The 13,299-nt window shown below is 44.4% G+C and overlaps 2 protein-coding genes across 9 annotated transcripts in view; one reads left to right on the top strand and one right to left on the bottom strand.

The window, feature by feature from the left end:
• Window positions 1-9,900: 9,900 nt before the first annotated feature.
• Window positions 9,901-11,753, bottom strand: LOC118238721 (translation initiation factor IF-2-like). The gene is made up of 3 exons (XM_035444128.1): window positions 11,688-11,753; window positions 11,043-11,634; window positions 9,901-10,843 (listed from the first exon to the last, which is right to left on the bottom strand). Exons 1-2 carry the CDS (start codon window positions 11,751-11,753, stop codon window positions 11,074-11,076), a joined length of 627 nt encoding a protein of 208 aa, XP_035300019.1. The 3' UTR covers window positions 9,901-10,843; window positions 11,043-11,073.
• The window catches only part of Dlg1 (discs large MAGUK scaffold protein 1), a 204,465-nt gene continuing 201,779 nt past the window's right edge, over window positions 10,614-13,299 (top strand). For 6 of the 8 annotated variants that reach the window (XM_027412879.2, XM_027412878.2, XM_027412876.2 and 3 more), the window contains exons 1-3: window positions 11,429-11,563; window positions 12,028-12,079; window positions 12,775-12,906. In XM_027412879.2, the coding sequence (XP_027268680.1) occupies window positions 12,061-12,079; window positions 12,775-12,906 (151 nt within the window). In that variant the 5' untranslated portion in view covers window positions 11,429-11,563; window positions 12,028-12,060. Of the gene's footprint in view, window positions 10,715-11,428; window positions 11,564-11,821; window positions 11,901-12,027; window positions 12,080-12,774; window positions 12,907-13,299 lie in introns of those variants that run through there. The other 2 variants (XM_027412872.2, XM_027412873.2) reach the window with 2 other exon arrangements.

The following is a 13,299-nucleotide window of genomic DNA, read 5'->3' as shown; positions in this document are numbered from 1 at the left end:
GTGTGTGTGTGAAACACAGAGAGGCAGAGAAAGGGGGGAGAGGAAGGAAGAGAGGGAGGGGAGGAGAGAGAGAGAGAGAGAGAGAGAGAGAGAGAGAGAAGAGAGAGAGAGAGAGAGAGAGAGAGAAAGGATGGAGGGAGAGAGAGAGAGAGAGAGAGAGAAGAGAGAGAGAGAGGAGAGAGAGAGAGAGAGAGAGAGAGAGAGAGAGAGAGAGTCATCAGCCTGCTATTGCTTCCTACCAGGTTGTTCACCAGGGATTGCTTTTGTCTGTCTCCCATCTCTCACACAGAAACACTGGGACCTCAGACACTCGCTAGTCACAGTGTGGCTGGCTTCATGTAGGTTTTGAGATCTGAACTAGGGCAAGCCTTTGTCTTTGGAGGTCTGGTGGAGGGTGTCACCGGAATCAGTAGGAACTGGGCATCTTGCTTTTCTTTATACAGATGTTTCACCATTTCCTTGGTTTCAGCTCTCACCTCACCATACTCTGTCATTTCCATATCCACCAGACTTCTCTGGGCTTAAATATTTAAGAAATATTTCAAATCTTCACAAAAGTACTCAGAATAAGTAGAACAGACCACTTTGTATTTATCACACATGTGTAGCACACAGCAAATTAATGATTTAATGGCTTTTTCAATTTTACAATGGGATAAAGGGTGCATATGTAGTTTGAATTTTGATTTTTTTCCCTAACTCAATGATATTCCTACAATACAATACAATGCAATTTTAATTGTAATGCTGTAGCTTCTAGTCAGCCATGCTACAGGGTCAAGCCATCAAGAGGGTCAATAGCTAACATTCCACAGTGTATTATGTTGTTGCTAATTTCTGGAGGTGGGTATTTAATAAATTATGAGACATTCAACCCTTTACTATAAAATAGGCTTTGAGATAAATTATTTTGCCCACTATAGATTAATGTAAGGGTTTTAGGCATACTTAATATAAGTTAATTAGGCCAAACTCTGTTCAGTAACTTAGAAGTATTTGAATTCAGTTGGGGGATATTTTTATAATCCCATTATAAGATGAGAGAAATCCATATGCACACCCTTTGTGTATATGAGTGTGTGTATATGTGTGTGTATATATGTATATATATATATACATATATATATATATGTGTGTGCGTGTGTGTGTGTGTATGTGTGTGTATATGTGTGCGTATGAGTGTATGTGTGTGTGAGATTCTTCTCTACTACTTTTTGAGCTGCAATTTTCATTCTTTCAATTCCTAACTCAGACACATAGACTTACCAATATTATTTCATCAACTTTGTATCTTTTTTTGTTATTGTTGTTTTGTTTTTCATAACAGAGTTTCTCTGTGTAGTCCTGGCTGTCCTGAAACTCACTATGTAGACTAGGCTGAACTCAAACTCAGAAATCAGCCTGCCTCTGCCTCTGCCTCTCAAGTGATGGGTAGGTGGGATTAAAGGTGTGTGCTGCCATCACTACCCAGTAAATTGGCATTTTATTTCCGTTAAAAACTTGTATTTTAACTAAGGTTGGAGGAACAACCTTTTTTTTTTTTTTCCTCTTGTTCTAACATTTGGAGAATAATTCCGAGAAAAGAACAGAGATACCGTTTTATGTGGCTTCCTTAAACCTGGGCCCCTCTTAATCATGATGTTAGCATTTCTTTCTTTCTTTAAATTTTTTTGTTAACTGACTGATTGATTAATGACAGTTCAGGATGGAAAAGGGGCTTCACATGTTCTACAACACAGATGTGACTGTCAGAAGACAGCTTGTGGGAATCAGGTCTCTCCAGTCTCATGGGTCCAGGGATGGAATCAGGTCATTAGGCTTGGAGGCATGCTCTTTTACCCAATGAGACATCTTGCTGGCCTGAGCTTTTCTTATTAAACATTTCTCTTCATTCATATTCTTATTTTATTTACCTTCATGAGTAATTTGTAATGTCCCCTTTAAAACTATTGATTTATAGCTGTTTCTACCTTATTCCCTCATTCCCCTTGAGTGGGGCTTTATTTGTGTGGTAATTTATTATCTAGAGTGAGGTCCATCTTGGGAAAAATTTTCAGACTTTTTTGTTTGTTTGCTTAAGACAGGGTTTCTTTGTGTAGCCCTGGCTATCCTGGAATTCACTCTGTAGACCAGGATGTCCTGGAACTCATAGAGATTTACCTGCCTGTACCTCTAGCAGGATTTTCTGAAAGCATTTCTGGAAAGTTTTTTTTTGTTGTTGTTGTTTGTTTGTTTCAACTGTAGCCTGACTTATGTATGAAAAATGTAGAGGATATTTTAATCATAAATATCTCAGTTGGTAAAACTATCCTAGAAAGAAATGAATATACATCCGAAGAAAGTTTAAATAGAAAGTAAAAAAGTTTAATTAGAAAGTAAGATTTAAATGATTTGCTATCTTTCCTGTCCTTGCCAGTGTAAAATGACAGGGAATAATAAAGTTATTCAAAATGAAAACAAGGAAAAGTATAGCTCTCATAAGTGCCACTCCCCCAGATGACAGACTGCCGTGGAAAACTGTTGTTTTTCTTTGTTTGTTTGTTTGGTTTGGTTTGGTTTAGTTTTTCAAGACAGGGTTTCTCTGTGTTACAGCCCTGGCTGTCCTGGGACTCACTTTGTAGGCCAGGCTGGCTCAGAACTCACAGAGATCCTCCTGCCTCTGATTAAAGGTGTGCTACTACTGCCCAGCTGAGAAGCTGGGTTTTTAGAAAGCTCTGCCTTCCATCCCAAATGTGTTTGGTCACATGATTCAGTCTGCATTACATTATGAAAAATCTTTTAACTTCTTTAGGTTTATCGGAGTGCCGTTGGGCCCCGTATCTGAAACAGAATATGAATAACTTCATAACAGTCTAATGAGATTTCTTCAAACTTCAATTAAGTCTGTGTTCTCTGACTATAAAAAGATAATCTGATTGAGGAGCCTTCCACAGAGCTTTCCTGGAAGAGACACTGCTAATCCTCTTGGCAAAGGGTGGGGTGAGGAGGCCTTCTGGAGCCAGGAGATTTTAGTATGACACTGAGGGCTCCAATATCAGACCCTATGGTAATCTCAATATGAAGAGTGCTTTCAAAGTGGAAGTCCAGCTCACCTAACCCGAGAGATGCACCTGTAGTAATCAGCTGCATCCCTGCAGCCCAAGGCTGATTGCTCTGAAATGCCAACAGCTTTCAGCTATCTAGGAAAGTCGTTTAGTAATTGTGTATGATGCTGTCTGGGAACTCTCCTGGATTTACATGGCCTGTCTGTCAAACAAAGGGTGGGACCAGGTGGTATCTAAGGGCTCCATCAAGTTGAACATCTCATATATCTAGAAAAACCTCACAACTATATTTAAGGATGTCTGTCAGGAGAAAGGATGAAGAAACTATAGGGCATTTTCTTTATTTTTACCCTTTAAACAAATGTGTGTAGGTGCTTTGCCTGCACGTATGCCTGTTTTTTTTTTCTTCTTCTTCTTTTTACCATTGGTGTGTCTGGTGCCCACAGAGGCCAGAAGAGGTTGCTGGATCCCCTGGAATTGGAGTTACAGTTGTGAGTATCACATGGAGGCTGGGACACGAACCGGGATCCTCTGGAAGGACAACCAGGTTTTTAGTGCACTGAGCCATGTCTCCAACCCCAGTATATTCTAAAGATACACTTTTGTATTGAAAAAAAAAACAAAACAAAACAAAGGGCTGGAGAAATAGCTCAGTGGTTAAGGGCACTGGCTGGTCTTCCAGAGGACCTGTGCTCCATTCTCAGCACCCACATGGCAGCTCACACTGTCTGTAACTCCAGTTCCAGGGGATCTGACATCTTCATACCAATGCATATAAAATAAAGTTAAATAAATAATATAAAAAAGAAAAAAAAACCAAAACCACCAAAGCCCTGACTCATTTAGTCATAGCATATAACCAGGTTTATTTCTTGGAGGTGAGAAGCAATGTTCTCATTTCCTGTTACACCAAAATTGTTTACACTGTTGATGGCAATGAGATAAAAATATACAACAGACTAGCCGATTACCTATTTTTGTTTGTTTTATTTATTTGTTTGGTTTTTTGAGACAGGGTCTTACTGTGTAGCTCCAGCTGGCCTGAAACTTGCTGTGTACCCTCAAACTCAGAGAGATCCGCTTACCTCTGCAGCTGCCAAGTGCTATGTTTTATTTTATCTAGTCTCCCAGTCTCTACTTCTTTTACCTCTTTTAGTTCTGTCTTTCTACCCTTCTCTGTTCCTCTTTAGTTTTCTATAATACCCTTGCATTCCTATACATACACTTTTTGGCTTTGCTTTTAACTTATCGAGAAATCAAGTAAAAGCAAGGCCATGTAGACTAATGGAAAACAAAAACTAACGTTCAGTACCAGCTGAAACCTAGCTGTGGTGGTCCTAAACAACATCTTTCTTCCTTAGTACCCTCCTCTGCAAAGTGGGAGACACAACCACAACAATTCTTAAGTTGCTGTGAAACTAAAACAAGTCTATCTTTCAACACTGTATGAAGTTCTGTTCCAATATAAGGGATACAGGTTAATATAGAATCCAAGTGTGTGTAACTATATATAGAAGCTTGGTGATCCCCCATTTAAAAAGCTTGAGTTCAATGCTTGATTGCCTGTCCACATTTTAAATGGAATTGGCTTCACTGTGTAGTCTTTATTCTGATAATTCTCTGTGATGCTAAATTTTTAATTTAATTTTATTTTATTTTATTTTTATTTTATTTTATTTATTTTGAGACAGGGTTTCTCTTTGTAGCCCTGGATGTCCTGGAACTCACTTTGTAGACCAGGGTGGCCTTGAACTCAGAGATCTGCCTGCCTCTGCCTCAAGTGCTAGGATTAGAGGTGTGTGCCACCACTCCTGGCTGCGATGGTTCATTTTAATCATTAACTTGGTATAACCTAGAATCACCTGAGAAAGCATTCTCAGGGAGGGATTGCCTTTATCAAGTTGGTCACTTCTGTGAGAGACTGTCTTAAGTTCATTGTTGTGAGAAGACCTGCCCACCCTGGATGGTTCCTTTCCCTAGGCTGGGAACTCTGATTGTGTAAGTGCAGAGAACAAGCTGAATGCTAACAGTTTTTTCTTCTTTTTTTTTGTCAGAGTATTTTTATCACAGTTTAAAAAATAGTGAAATTAGAACATTATCCATGAGAACCAGGCCAGGCTTGATATCACTTAAACTGGGTAGACTGGATTCTTGATATAGATAAAATGGTACTAATAGCATTTTAGTATTCAGCAGGGACTGATGTTGTTGGGCTTACAGCTGTGGCCACAGAGGTTCAGCCTTCTGTCCTGGCTGTCTAGCCCTTTATGTCAATCAAGGAGGCCCTACTGAGTGCATTCAGCAACTTTCTCATGGGATGTTCCCACCACCCTTTGGGATTCTGGAACGTTAGACCAAGCACATTAAGAACTTGCAGTATCCATGTATCTTACATTCACTGGTTGAATGTGTGTCCCGTGGACACACAGAATAGCCCTGCTTGAAGACTGAAGGCAAGCTCCTGGGAGCTTCCTTTGGCTGAACAATTGCTTCTCTGAAATAAGGTTTCAGGCCGGGCGGTGGTGGCGCATGCCTTTAATCCCAGCACTCAGGAGGCAGAGGCAGGTGGATCTCTGAGTTCGAGACCAGCCTGGTCTACAAGAGCTAGTTCCAGGACAGCCTCCAAAGCCACAGAGAAACTCTGTCTCAAAAAAAAAAAAAAAAAAAAAAAGAAAGGTTTCAGAAGCACAATTGCTCTGGTTACATTCTTCTTTCTAGACCCTGGTTTGTCTAAATCTCTCTTAAAGTATGCTACCAAGATATGGCTCCCTGAGCCTTAGTGGAAGTCCTTATCTGTTGAGATGAGGCTACACTCTACTAAGTCACTCTATATTGTATCAGACACTGTTTTTTCAGGCCATGCCTCACCCTGAGACTCCATTTTTTTGTTGTTTTGGGGAGGATTTTTTCTTTTTCTTTTTTGGAGACGGTGTCCGACTATGTTTAGTCCCAGATCTAGGGCCCTAGCTGGTCCCAAAATCACAGAGCTCCATCTGTCTCTGGCTCTGGCATGCTAGGATTAAAGACTTTGTACCACCATGTCCAGCTCTGTTTTGAACAGGAAGACTGAAGCCCTCGTGTGGACCCAGAAACTGCACTGTCACCATCACCCATCCATCCCAAACCGATAACTGACTTCTTCCTTGGATTAGAAAGCAGCCACCCTCTAAGTTGATCAGAATAACCTGAGATGGTAGAGTCATATGGGCGTATTAAAACTACCAGGGAAACCAGGCTGAAGAACGTACCAGACATGCCAGGCCTAGGAAAGGTAGAGCTCCCTTACCATCACCCATAAAGTGATGGGTACCTAACACTTCAATGGCACTGCCACACATCAACCTGTCATCTGATACCTGGTGTGAGGTGGGGGAAGAGAAGGAGGAGGAGGAAGGGGAGGGGGAAGGGAGGGAGGGCTCCCTGACTCCTGGAGCTTTAACTCAGCTCAGTTCTTTGCTACCAGTGCAGGCTGCTGGATTGCCTGGCCATCCATCTGTTTGCCCTTTTGGACCTGCCTTTGGTTTCCTGCTCCTGACTAGTACCTAGCGCCTGGACTTTGCAGCTTTGCTCCCAAGCCCGATTCCTGCAGCTCCCTCCTGGCACTAGTTTGCTTCATTATCTTATCAATACAGATTCTTCTTCAGCCCAGTTCTGAAACCTTTTGAACTCTGCTGTAACCTCTTTCATTTGTATTCAGTCTGTAATCTACACGTAAAGAGATATACAGACATATTTTATAGTGTGTTATGAGATAAGAGAGTTAGTATTAATAACTAAGATTGGAATAAAAGAAGCTGCATCATCACTTTGGGCAGGATACCATTATATGACAAACTGCTATAGTTGAAACAGTTGAACCTTGTGAATCTATTTTTAGTCAATAAATTCTGGCTGTGGAAAGACATAAGCATGTTCATCTATGTTTCTGGCATAGTGTGCTCACAACACTATCTGTCGTCACTTTCACCATTCTTTACACTATTCCTCTTACAACATAAGCTGACATAAGCCTTCTTGACAGCATCACATCCTTTTCCTTTTGGTGATTGTCTTGGCACAGCCAGCGTGTGGCTACTCTGCTGGCCTGAAAGCTAACACTGCCATGGAGTCTGGTAGGATCTGTACAGCTTTGCAGAGGACAGGCTGGGGGGTTGGGGGTGGAAGGAAAAGCTAGATGCTGAGCTGCAAAGGTAGCCTGGGAGAGAAGGATGGCTGCCAAGAAGGTTCGAAACTGAAAGGCAGTATTCTTTCGATCACACTTCATGTCAGTAAAAGAATGGGAAGCTTGCCTTTCCCTGTGGTCCTTTGACATACATCTAAGGCTTTTAAACTATTCCACAGAAGAGTTAACCAGAAAGTTTTGTGGTCAGATTTGACCTCTGTTCTCTTCTCTTATTTGAGTGGGTGTATGAGTGAATGTGTATTTCTGGTGAGGAGGTTGGAAAGGTAAATCAGATTATACATTGGTAAATCAGTGCATAGCGTAAGGGGGAATTTGTGAAAATAAAAGTTGTTTGGAGAAATGTAGACAGTGCTGCTTTGAATGCTGTGGTATAGTAGCCAGCGTCCACCATGGTTCTTAATACTTCTTACTTCCTGTACTCCTGTTCTTGAATACTTGCTCTTGGGAGGAGATATTAGGTCAGCTCTTTTGAATGGAATTTCTGTCCTCATCAAAGAGGCCTAAGGGGAGCCCGGAGGTGATGGTGCATGCCTTTAATTCCAGCACTTGGAAGGCAGAGGCAGGTGGATCTCTGAGTTCAGGGCCAGACCGGTCTACAGAGCAAGTTCCAGGACAGCCTCCAAAGCTACAGAGAAACCCTGTCTTGGAAAACAAAACAAAACAAAACAAAAAACAAAACAAAGAGACCTTAGAGTCTGTTTACCTCCCTTTCCACAAAGGTGCAGAAAAAGATACCATTTAGAGCAGCAGTTCGTGACCCACTTGGGGAGTCAAACAACCCTTTTACAGGAGTCACCTAAGACCATCAGAAAACACAGATATTTGTACTGTGATTCATAACAGTGGCACAATTACAGTTATGAAGTTACAACGAAGATAATGGTATGGTTGGGGTCATCAGGAGCTGTATTAAAGGTCACAGCATCAGGAAGGTTGAGAACCACTGGTTTAGAGGAATGGGTTAGTCATTACATGTCACCATAGTTCTGTGATAAAGCTCTTGTTTATAAATTAACTAGTTATAAGGAAGCAGAATGGGCCCAAATTAGTATTTCTTCCGAGATCGGTGCATTAAAAATACTATGGTTTCTGCTTTGCCTTCTTAGATCACTTGTTCTGGGGAAGTCAGTCACTGTGCCATGAGGACACTCAAGCAGTAATGTTGAGGGGTTTTCATGACAAACTGAAGCCTCTTGCCAACAGCCATGTGAATTAGCCATGCTGAAAGAGTTCATGGCAGAATCGCGTGGTATACACTTATAATCCCAGCACGTGGGTAGTGAAAACCCAAAGCATTCCAGCAAGTTGGAAGCCAGTCTGGTCTTCATAGAGTTCCAAGCGGGCCAGGGCTACATAGAGAGACCCTTTCTCAATCCTCTCACAGCGCCCACCCTTCAAAGCCTCCTTGGCTCCAGTTAAGCCTTCAGACGACTGCAACTTGTGGAGGTCCTGAAGCAGAGCTATCCAAGGAGCTCCTAAATTCCTGCCCCACAGAGGCTGTAGTATTATTTATTGTACTTTTAAGTTCCTAAGCTTCAAGGAACTTGTTCTGTAGCCCTAAATAATTAACACAGAGGGACAGAAATGAAGAGTAATAGTAAAATCCCCTCAGGGAAGACCTGGACCTGTCCTAGCCCCTCCAGGTAGAATAAGTACTGGGTTCATTCCTGCTTTTGGACACTGCTGACAACAATATAGGGTTACCACATATGCCTTTTATCACTGTTCCTTTCTTTGTTTTTAGGGAAGGATTAAGATGACACTGAGGACCAACACACATTCTGATGTGAGTCTTCAGGCTCCCCTGGCAAGAGTTCACTGAACTTTATCCATCTGCTACAGGGCTTTGAGTCCTTGAAAGCACAACCTATATCTCAATATTTCTAACCCCAATACTTTTCCTAGCAACTGAACATATATGGACAGAGTAATAGCAAGGAGGAGGACAAATTTCCCAAATTCCAAAGACATCCCATTTTTAGAATGGTTCTCTGGGGACCAGAGACATGTTGGTTAAGAATGTTTCCTTATTGGAGTCATTTCATTGGCAGCGTATCAATGAAGTCTTGACAACAATATGAAGCCATTAGACATTTTCACTGTTAAATAAGCTCCACTCATCTATTAAGATCACTTTCTTCCAGGAGCCATCCTCATTTGCTCCCATTTCCGCTCCGCAACATAGCTTTTACTGTTGTTAAAGATCCTAGCATGTGCAACAACAAAAAAAAAATGCTGCCAACATGCTTGCTCAAATTTATGGTGTCAAGTGGCCTGGGCTGGAGCTAGGAGAGCCGAGTTGTACACTATAGCCACTGAACAACTTACATGGATGGCAAGGGGAGTGAATGTTTTCTTTCCCTTTCTGGATCTGGTTCTCTGTTTCAAATCGAAAGTGGATCTACATGAGCTCTAAAGTCCTAAGGTTCTCATAAGTTAGAATTCTAGGGTAAAATTCAAAAGTGAAACCTAGCTGTCAGCATACCTCAGAGTTATGGTTAGGGTGCAAGGTTTCTTCTCAGACCTTTCCATTTGTCACTGAAAGGTTTATTAAAAAATCATTTTCCCCTTTTAATTAAAAACATTTACTGATTGATTTTGTGTATGTATTCGAAGGTCAGTGGACAACTTGTGGGAGGTTCTCTCCTTCCACCACGTGGGTCTCAGGGATGAAATTCAGGTCATCAGTCTCGGAAGCAAGAACCTTAACCAGTTGACCTATCTCGCTGATCCAGCCTTATTCGGATCTCTGGATTTCTGGTTCTGCCTCAATAACTTTTGACTTGGGGGTAAATTTTTCTCCAGGGCTACGGAGCAGAAAAGTCCCTGTTACTCAGAAGCAGCTTAAAGACCTAGGCAGTGACTTGGAAAACTTTCTCAAACTTCGGGCTCAACTAGAGAGCAGGGTCCTTTGGGGACTATATGCTGGGCTCTGAGGTGCCCGGAATTTAAACCAGGTATGAGGGTTGGGAGTAGCTCGCCACAGGTGAGTTCTTAAAGAGACAGCTACAATATGGGTAACACCTAGAAGCATCACTGGGCGGGACACAAGCGTGAATGAATGAACCAGAAAATGAACGAGGGGACGGACCTCTTTTCACTTTTAAACGCGCCCATACTAGGAGTTAACCACCAAGATCTGAAAATCCTCTGAAACCCTCAAACTTTCAGCAATTCAGCCCGTCTCCGTTTTACATCCCGTCCTTAATGAAACTCCAAACCTTTTTTTTTTTTTTGAGACGCGAATAATTACAAAAAAACAAACAGTAAAAAAGTGGAAGAAGATGTAGACTACCCCTTCCCCTCCCAAGTCCCTTCTTCCTCCGCCCCCTAACGTGGGTGGCACGGCGCAGTCTGCTGGAATCCTTTTTTCCCTATTGGGGAGCCACCCCGGGCGTGCCGGGCACTCTTCCTGCCTTGAAGTTGGCCAGCACGTGCTCAGTGGGGTTAAGGGGTGTCTCGAGCTTGTGTCTCGGATCTAGCGCAGGTGAGGTCACGTCTCCCTTCCCACACCTCCAGCATCTCGGGTTTGGCGCACGCACGCTAGTTCGGTGCACCCCGGTAGGCTAGTGCGACGTGCAGGCAGGCGGGCTGTCCCAGAGCCACTGCAGGCCACCTGTAGAGCGCGTGTGTCAACTCCTTTGTCCTCAGAGCCACTTCGACGGGAGCTCCTCGAAGCCAGGCGCTAGCTATCCTCTGGATGCTGACGGGTCTCCCCCTCCCGTTCTCCAGCCCCCCTCCCGGCCCTCCTCCCTTCCCCAGCCCCAAGGTAGCAGCGCCCAGAGCCCCGGGCTCGAAGCGAGCCGCCTCCTCACTTCTCATTGGCCAAGAGCGTCGGGAAAGCAGTCACGTGGCCGCGCGCCCGGCCAGCTCCGGAGCCGCCATCTTGGCGGAAAGTTTAGGGGGAGAGCGACTGGGGGCGCGGAAGGAGGCGAGGTTCCGGGGGTGGGGCGGCCCGGAGGCGAGCGGGCGAGCAGGGCGGCGGGCCGCGGCGAGCGGGCGGGCGGCGGCGGCGGCGGCCGAGGCGGAGAGAGCGGCGCGGGGGTGCGGCAGCCGAGGGGAGCTCCTCCCCCGTCCCCTCACCCCCTCAGCTGAGCTCGAGCCGGGGCGGGGCGGGGTACGTGGAGCTGAGCCGGGCCGGGCAGGGAGCTGCTCCGAGTCCGGCCCGAGCGCAGCCGGGCGCCGGCGCTCGCCGCTCGCGGGAACTTTGCGGCGGTGCCGCAGGTGTGGGGGCCGCGGCAGGGGTGCATGAGCGGCGCGAGGGCGGCGCGGAGAGCGGCGGCTGTCCGGTCCGGCGCCTGCTGGAGTCGCCGGGAGGAGGCGAGAGACGAGCCAGGCAAGCGAGAGGAGGGGGCCCGAGCGGGGCGGGGGAGCAGCCGGGCGCTCGCTCGACTGGGCGCTGAGCTGCTGCTCGCGGGCCGACCCGCGGCAGCAGGTGGGGAGCGTGGCTAGCACGCCACGGCGGCGGTGGCCCGGCTCCTCCTCTTCAGGTGCGCTTGGCGGAGAGGGAAGCTTTGGAGGAACATTCCGAAGCGGGCTTGGGGCTGCTCTTGGGTGTGTGTGTGGGTGTGGGTGGGTGGGGGGGATGCTAACCCTTGGGAACCAGCTTTCTGCGGTGACTGACACTCCTGGGCTTTAAGGCTCTTGCTTTTCACTTGGGAAAACTTTGGAAGGTGAGCACTTACACCAAGGTTGGAGTTTTTCCTAGTCCTAAGTTGGGGGTTGGGGGGGGGTTACTACTGGACCTACGATTCTGTTTGCTTTAGTTCAAATTTTCCCTCCTGTTTTGTGTTTTTAAAGGTGTGTGTGCCTTCTTCCCGATTCTGGAGAAAAATGCCGGTCCGGAAGCAAGGTGAGAATTGATTTTTGGAACTGTTTTATGGCTGTCACTCGCGGTAATATCTATCAGTGTTGTGATTACTGGTTTTAAAAGGTTTGTGTAACTGATGAATCGGCAGGGTCTCTCTCAATTGCATATGGTATCTAAGCTTCACGTCATTTCAGAAGGTGGAAACACATAGAAGTTCATTAAAGTCACCTTCTTGACATTTCTAGTGGTTACAAAAGCAATTGATCCCCTAGCACATCTTTGTAAAAACTTCGTTGCTTCAGTATTTCACTTTACCATTCTTATTCAACACTGTTTTGTGAGCAGCTGTGGGACACTAAGGACTGATGTTTAGAAACACTTAAAACTTGGGTTAAAGCAACAAATCGTACATAGTTTGTTCTTGTCTATTAAGCAGTCTAAAAGTAAGTTGCTGTCACTTTAATTAGATGGTCTTTTACTCTTGGAAGCTATCGGTCCACAGTTAACTACAGACCCACTCATCCTCCTCCTTTCTATGCTGTGTTATAAAAGCCTTTACACCATTTGTCTTAGGGGATAAGAACATGAGTGTTGTGACTATAGCAGTTGACTTGGAGGGACTTTGGGCGAAGTCCTTATATGTCTTGTAAGATATAGCACTTGCCATGTTCTTGTAAATATGTATGCACAGACACATAATACATCCGTGAAATTTTAACCATACCTCTCTTTTTCAGATACCCAGAGAGCATTGCATCTGTTGGAAGAATATCGATCGAAACTAAGCCAGACTGAAGATAGACAGCTCAGAAGTTCCATAGAGCGGGTTATTAACATATTTCAGAGCAACCTCTTTCAGGCATTAATAGGTGGGAGTTAAAACTTTTTATGTTTATTAATGCATGATGCTTCTCTGTTATGTTAAACTTAGAGTGGTGACGTGCTTGCTTCTCTGTGTGACACAGTCATTAGCTTAGCAGTGGAATTGGGTTTTTCAGTTAGGCCACTGTCCTTTCTAAAAATGTTAAATAGACAGAAAAGCTTACCAGTATGATTATTTCTGTGCACTTTCAGAACAACATTTGGTGTCTTAATGCTAGCTATTAAAAGATAGACAAGTTGCAGAAATGTGTTCAGGACACCCTTGGTGTGTTTCTGTATTTGACTTGTGTTTCTCTAGACTCCAAAAAGTATTTGGAGGGTTGTGCTGTGTTTGAGAACATTCATCCCTTTACACTTCAGTTAAACGTGGCATTTGTGGA

The sequence above is a fragment of the Cricetulus griseus genome, chromosome 4 (genome assembly GCF_003668045.3).
Source record: "Cricetulus griseus strain 17A/GY chromosome 4, alternate assembly CriGri-PICRH-1.0, whole genome shotgun sequence".
Lineage (NCBI taxonomy): Eukaryota > Metazoa > Chordata > Mammalia > Rodentia > Cricetidae > Cricetulus > Cricetulus griseus.
The sequence above is the reverse complement of the archived record's forward strand: the minus strand, read 5'-3'. Positions and strand labels throughout refer to the sequence as shown.

Coding starts and splice junctions, on each gene's coding strand:
- LOC118238721 (XM_035444128.1), bottom strand. CDS start 11,753: ATGTTCCTCCAAAGCTTCCCTCTCCGCCAAGCGCACCTGAAGAGGAGG. Junction 11,635..11,687: donor GGAGCCGGGCCACCGCCGCC/GTGGCGTGCTAG, acceptor GCCCGCGAGCAG/CAGCTCAGCGCCCAGTCGAG.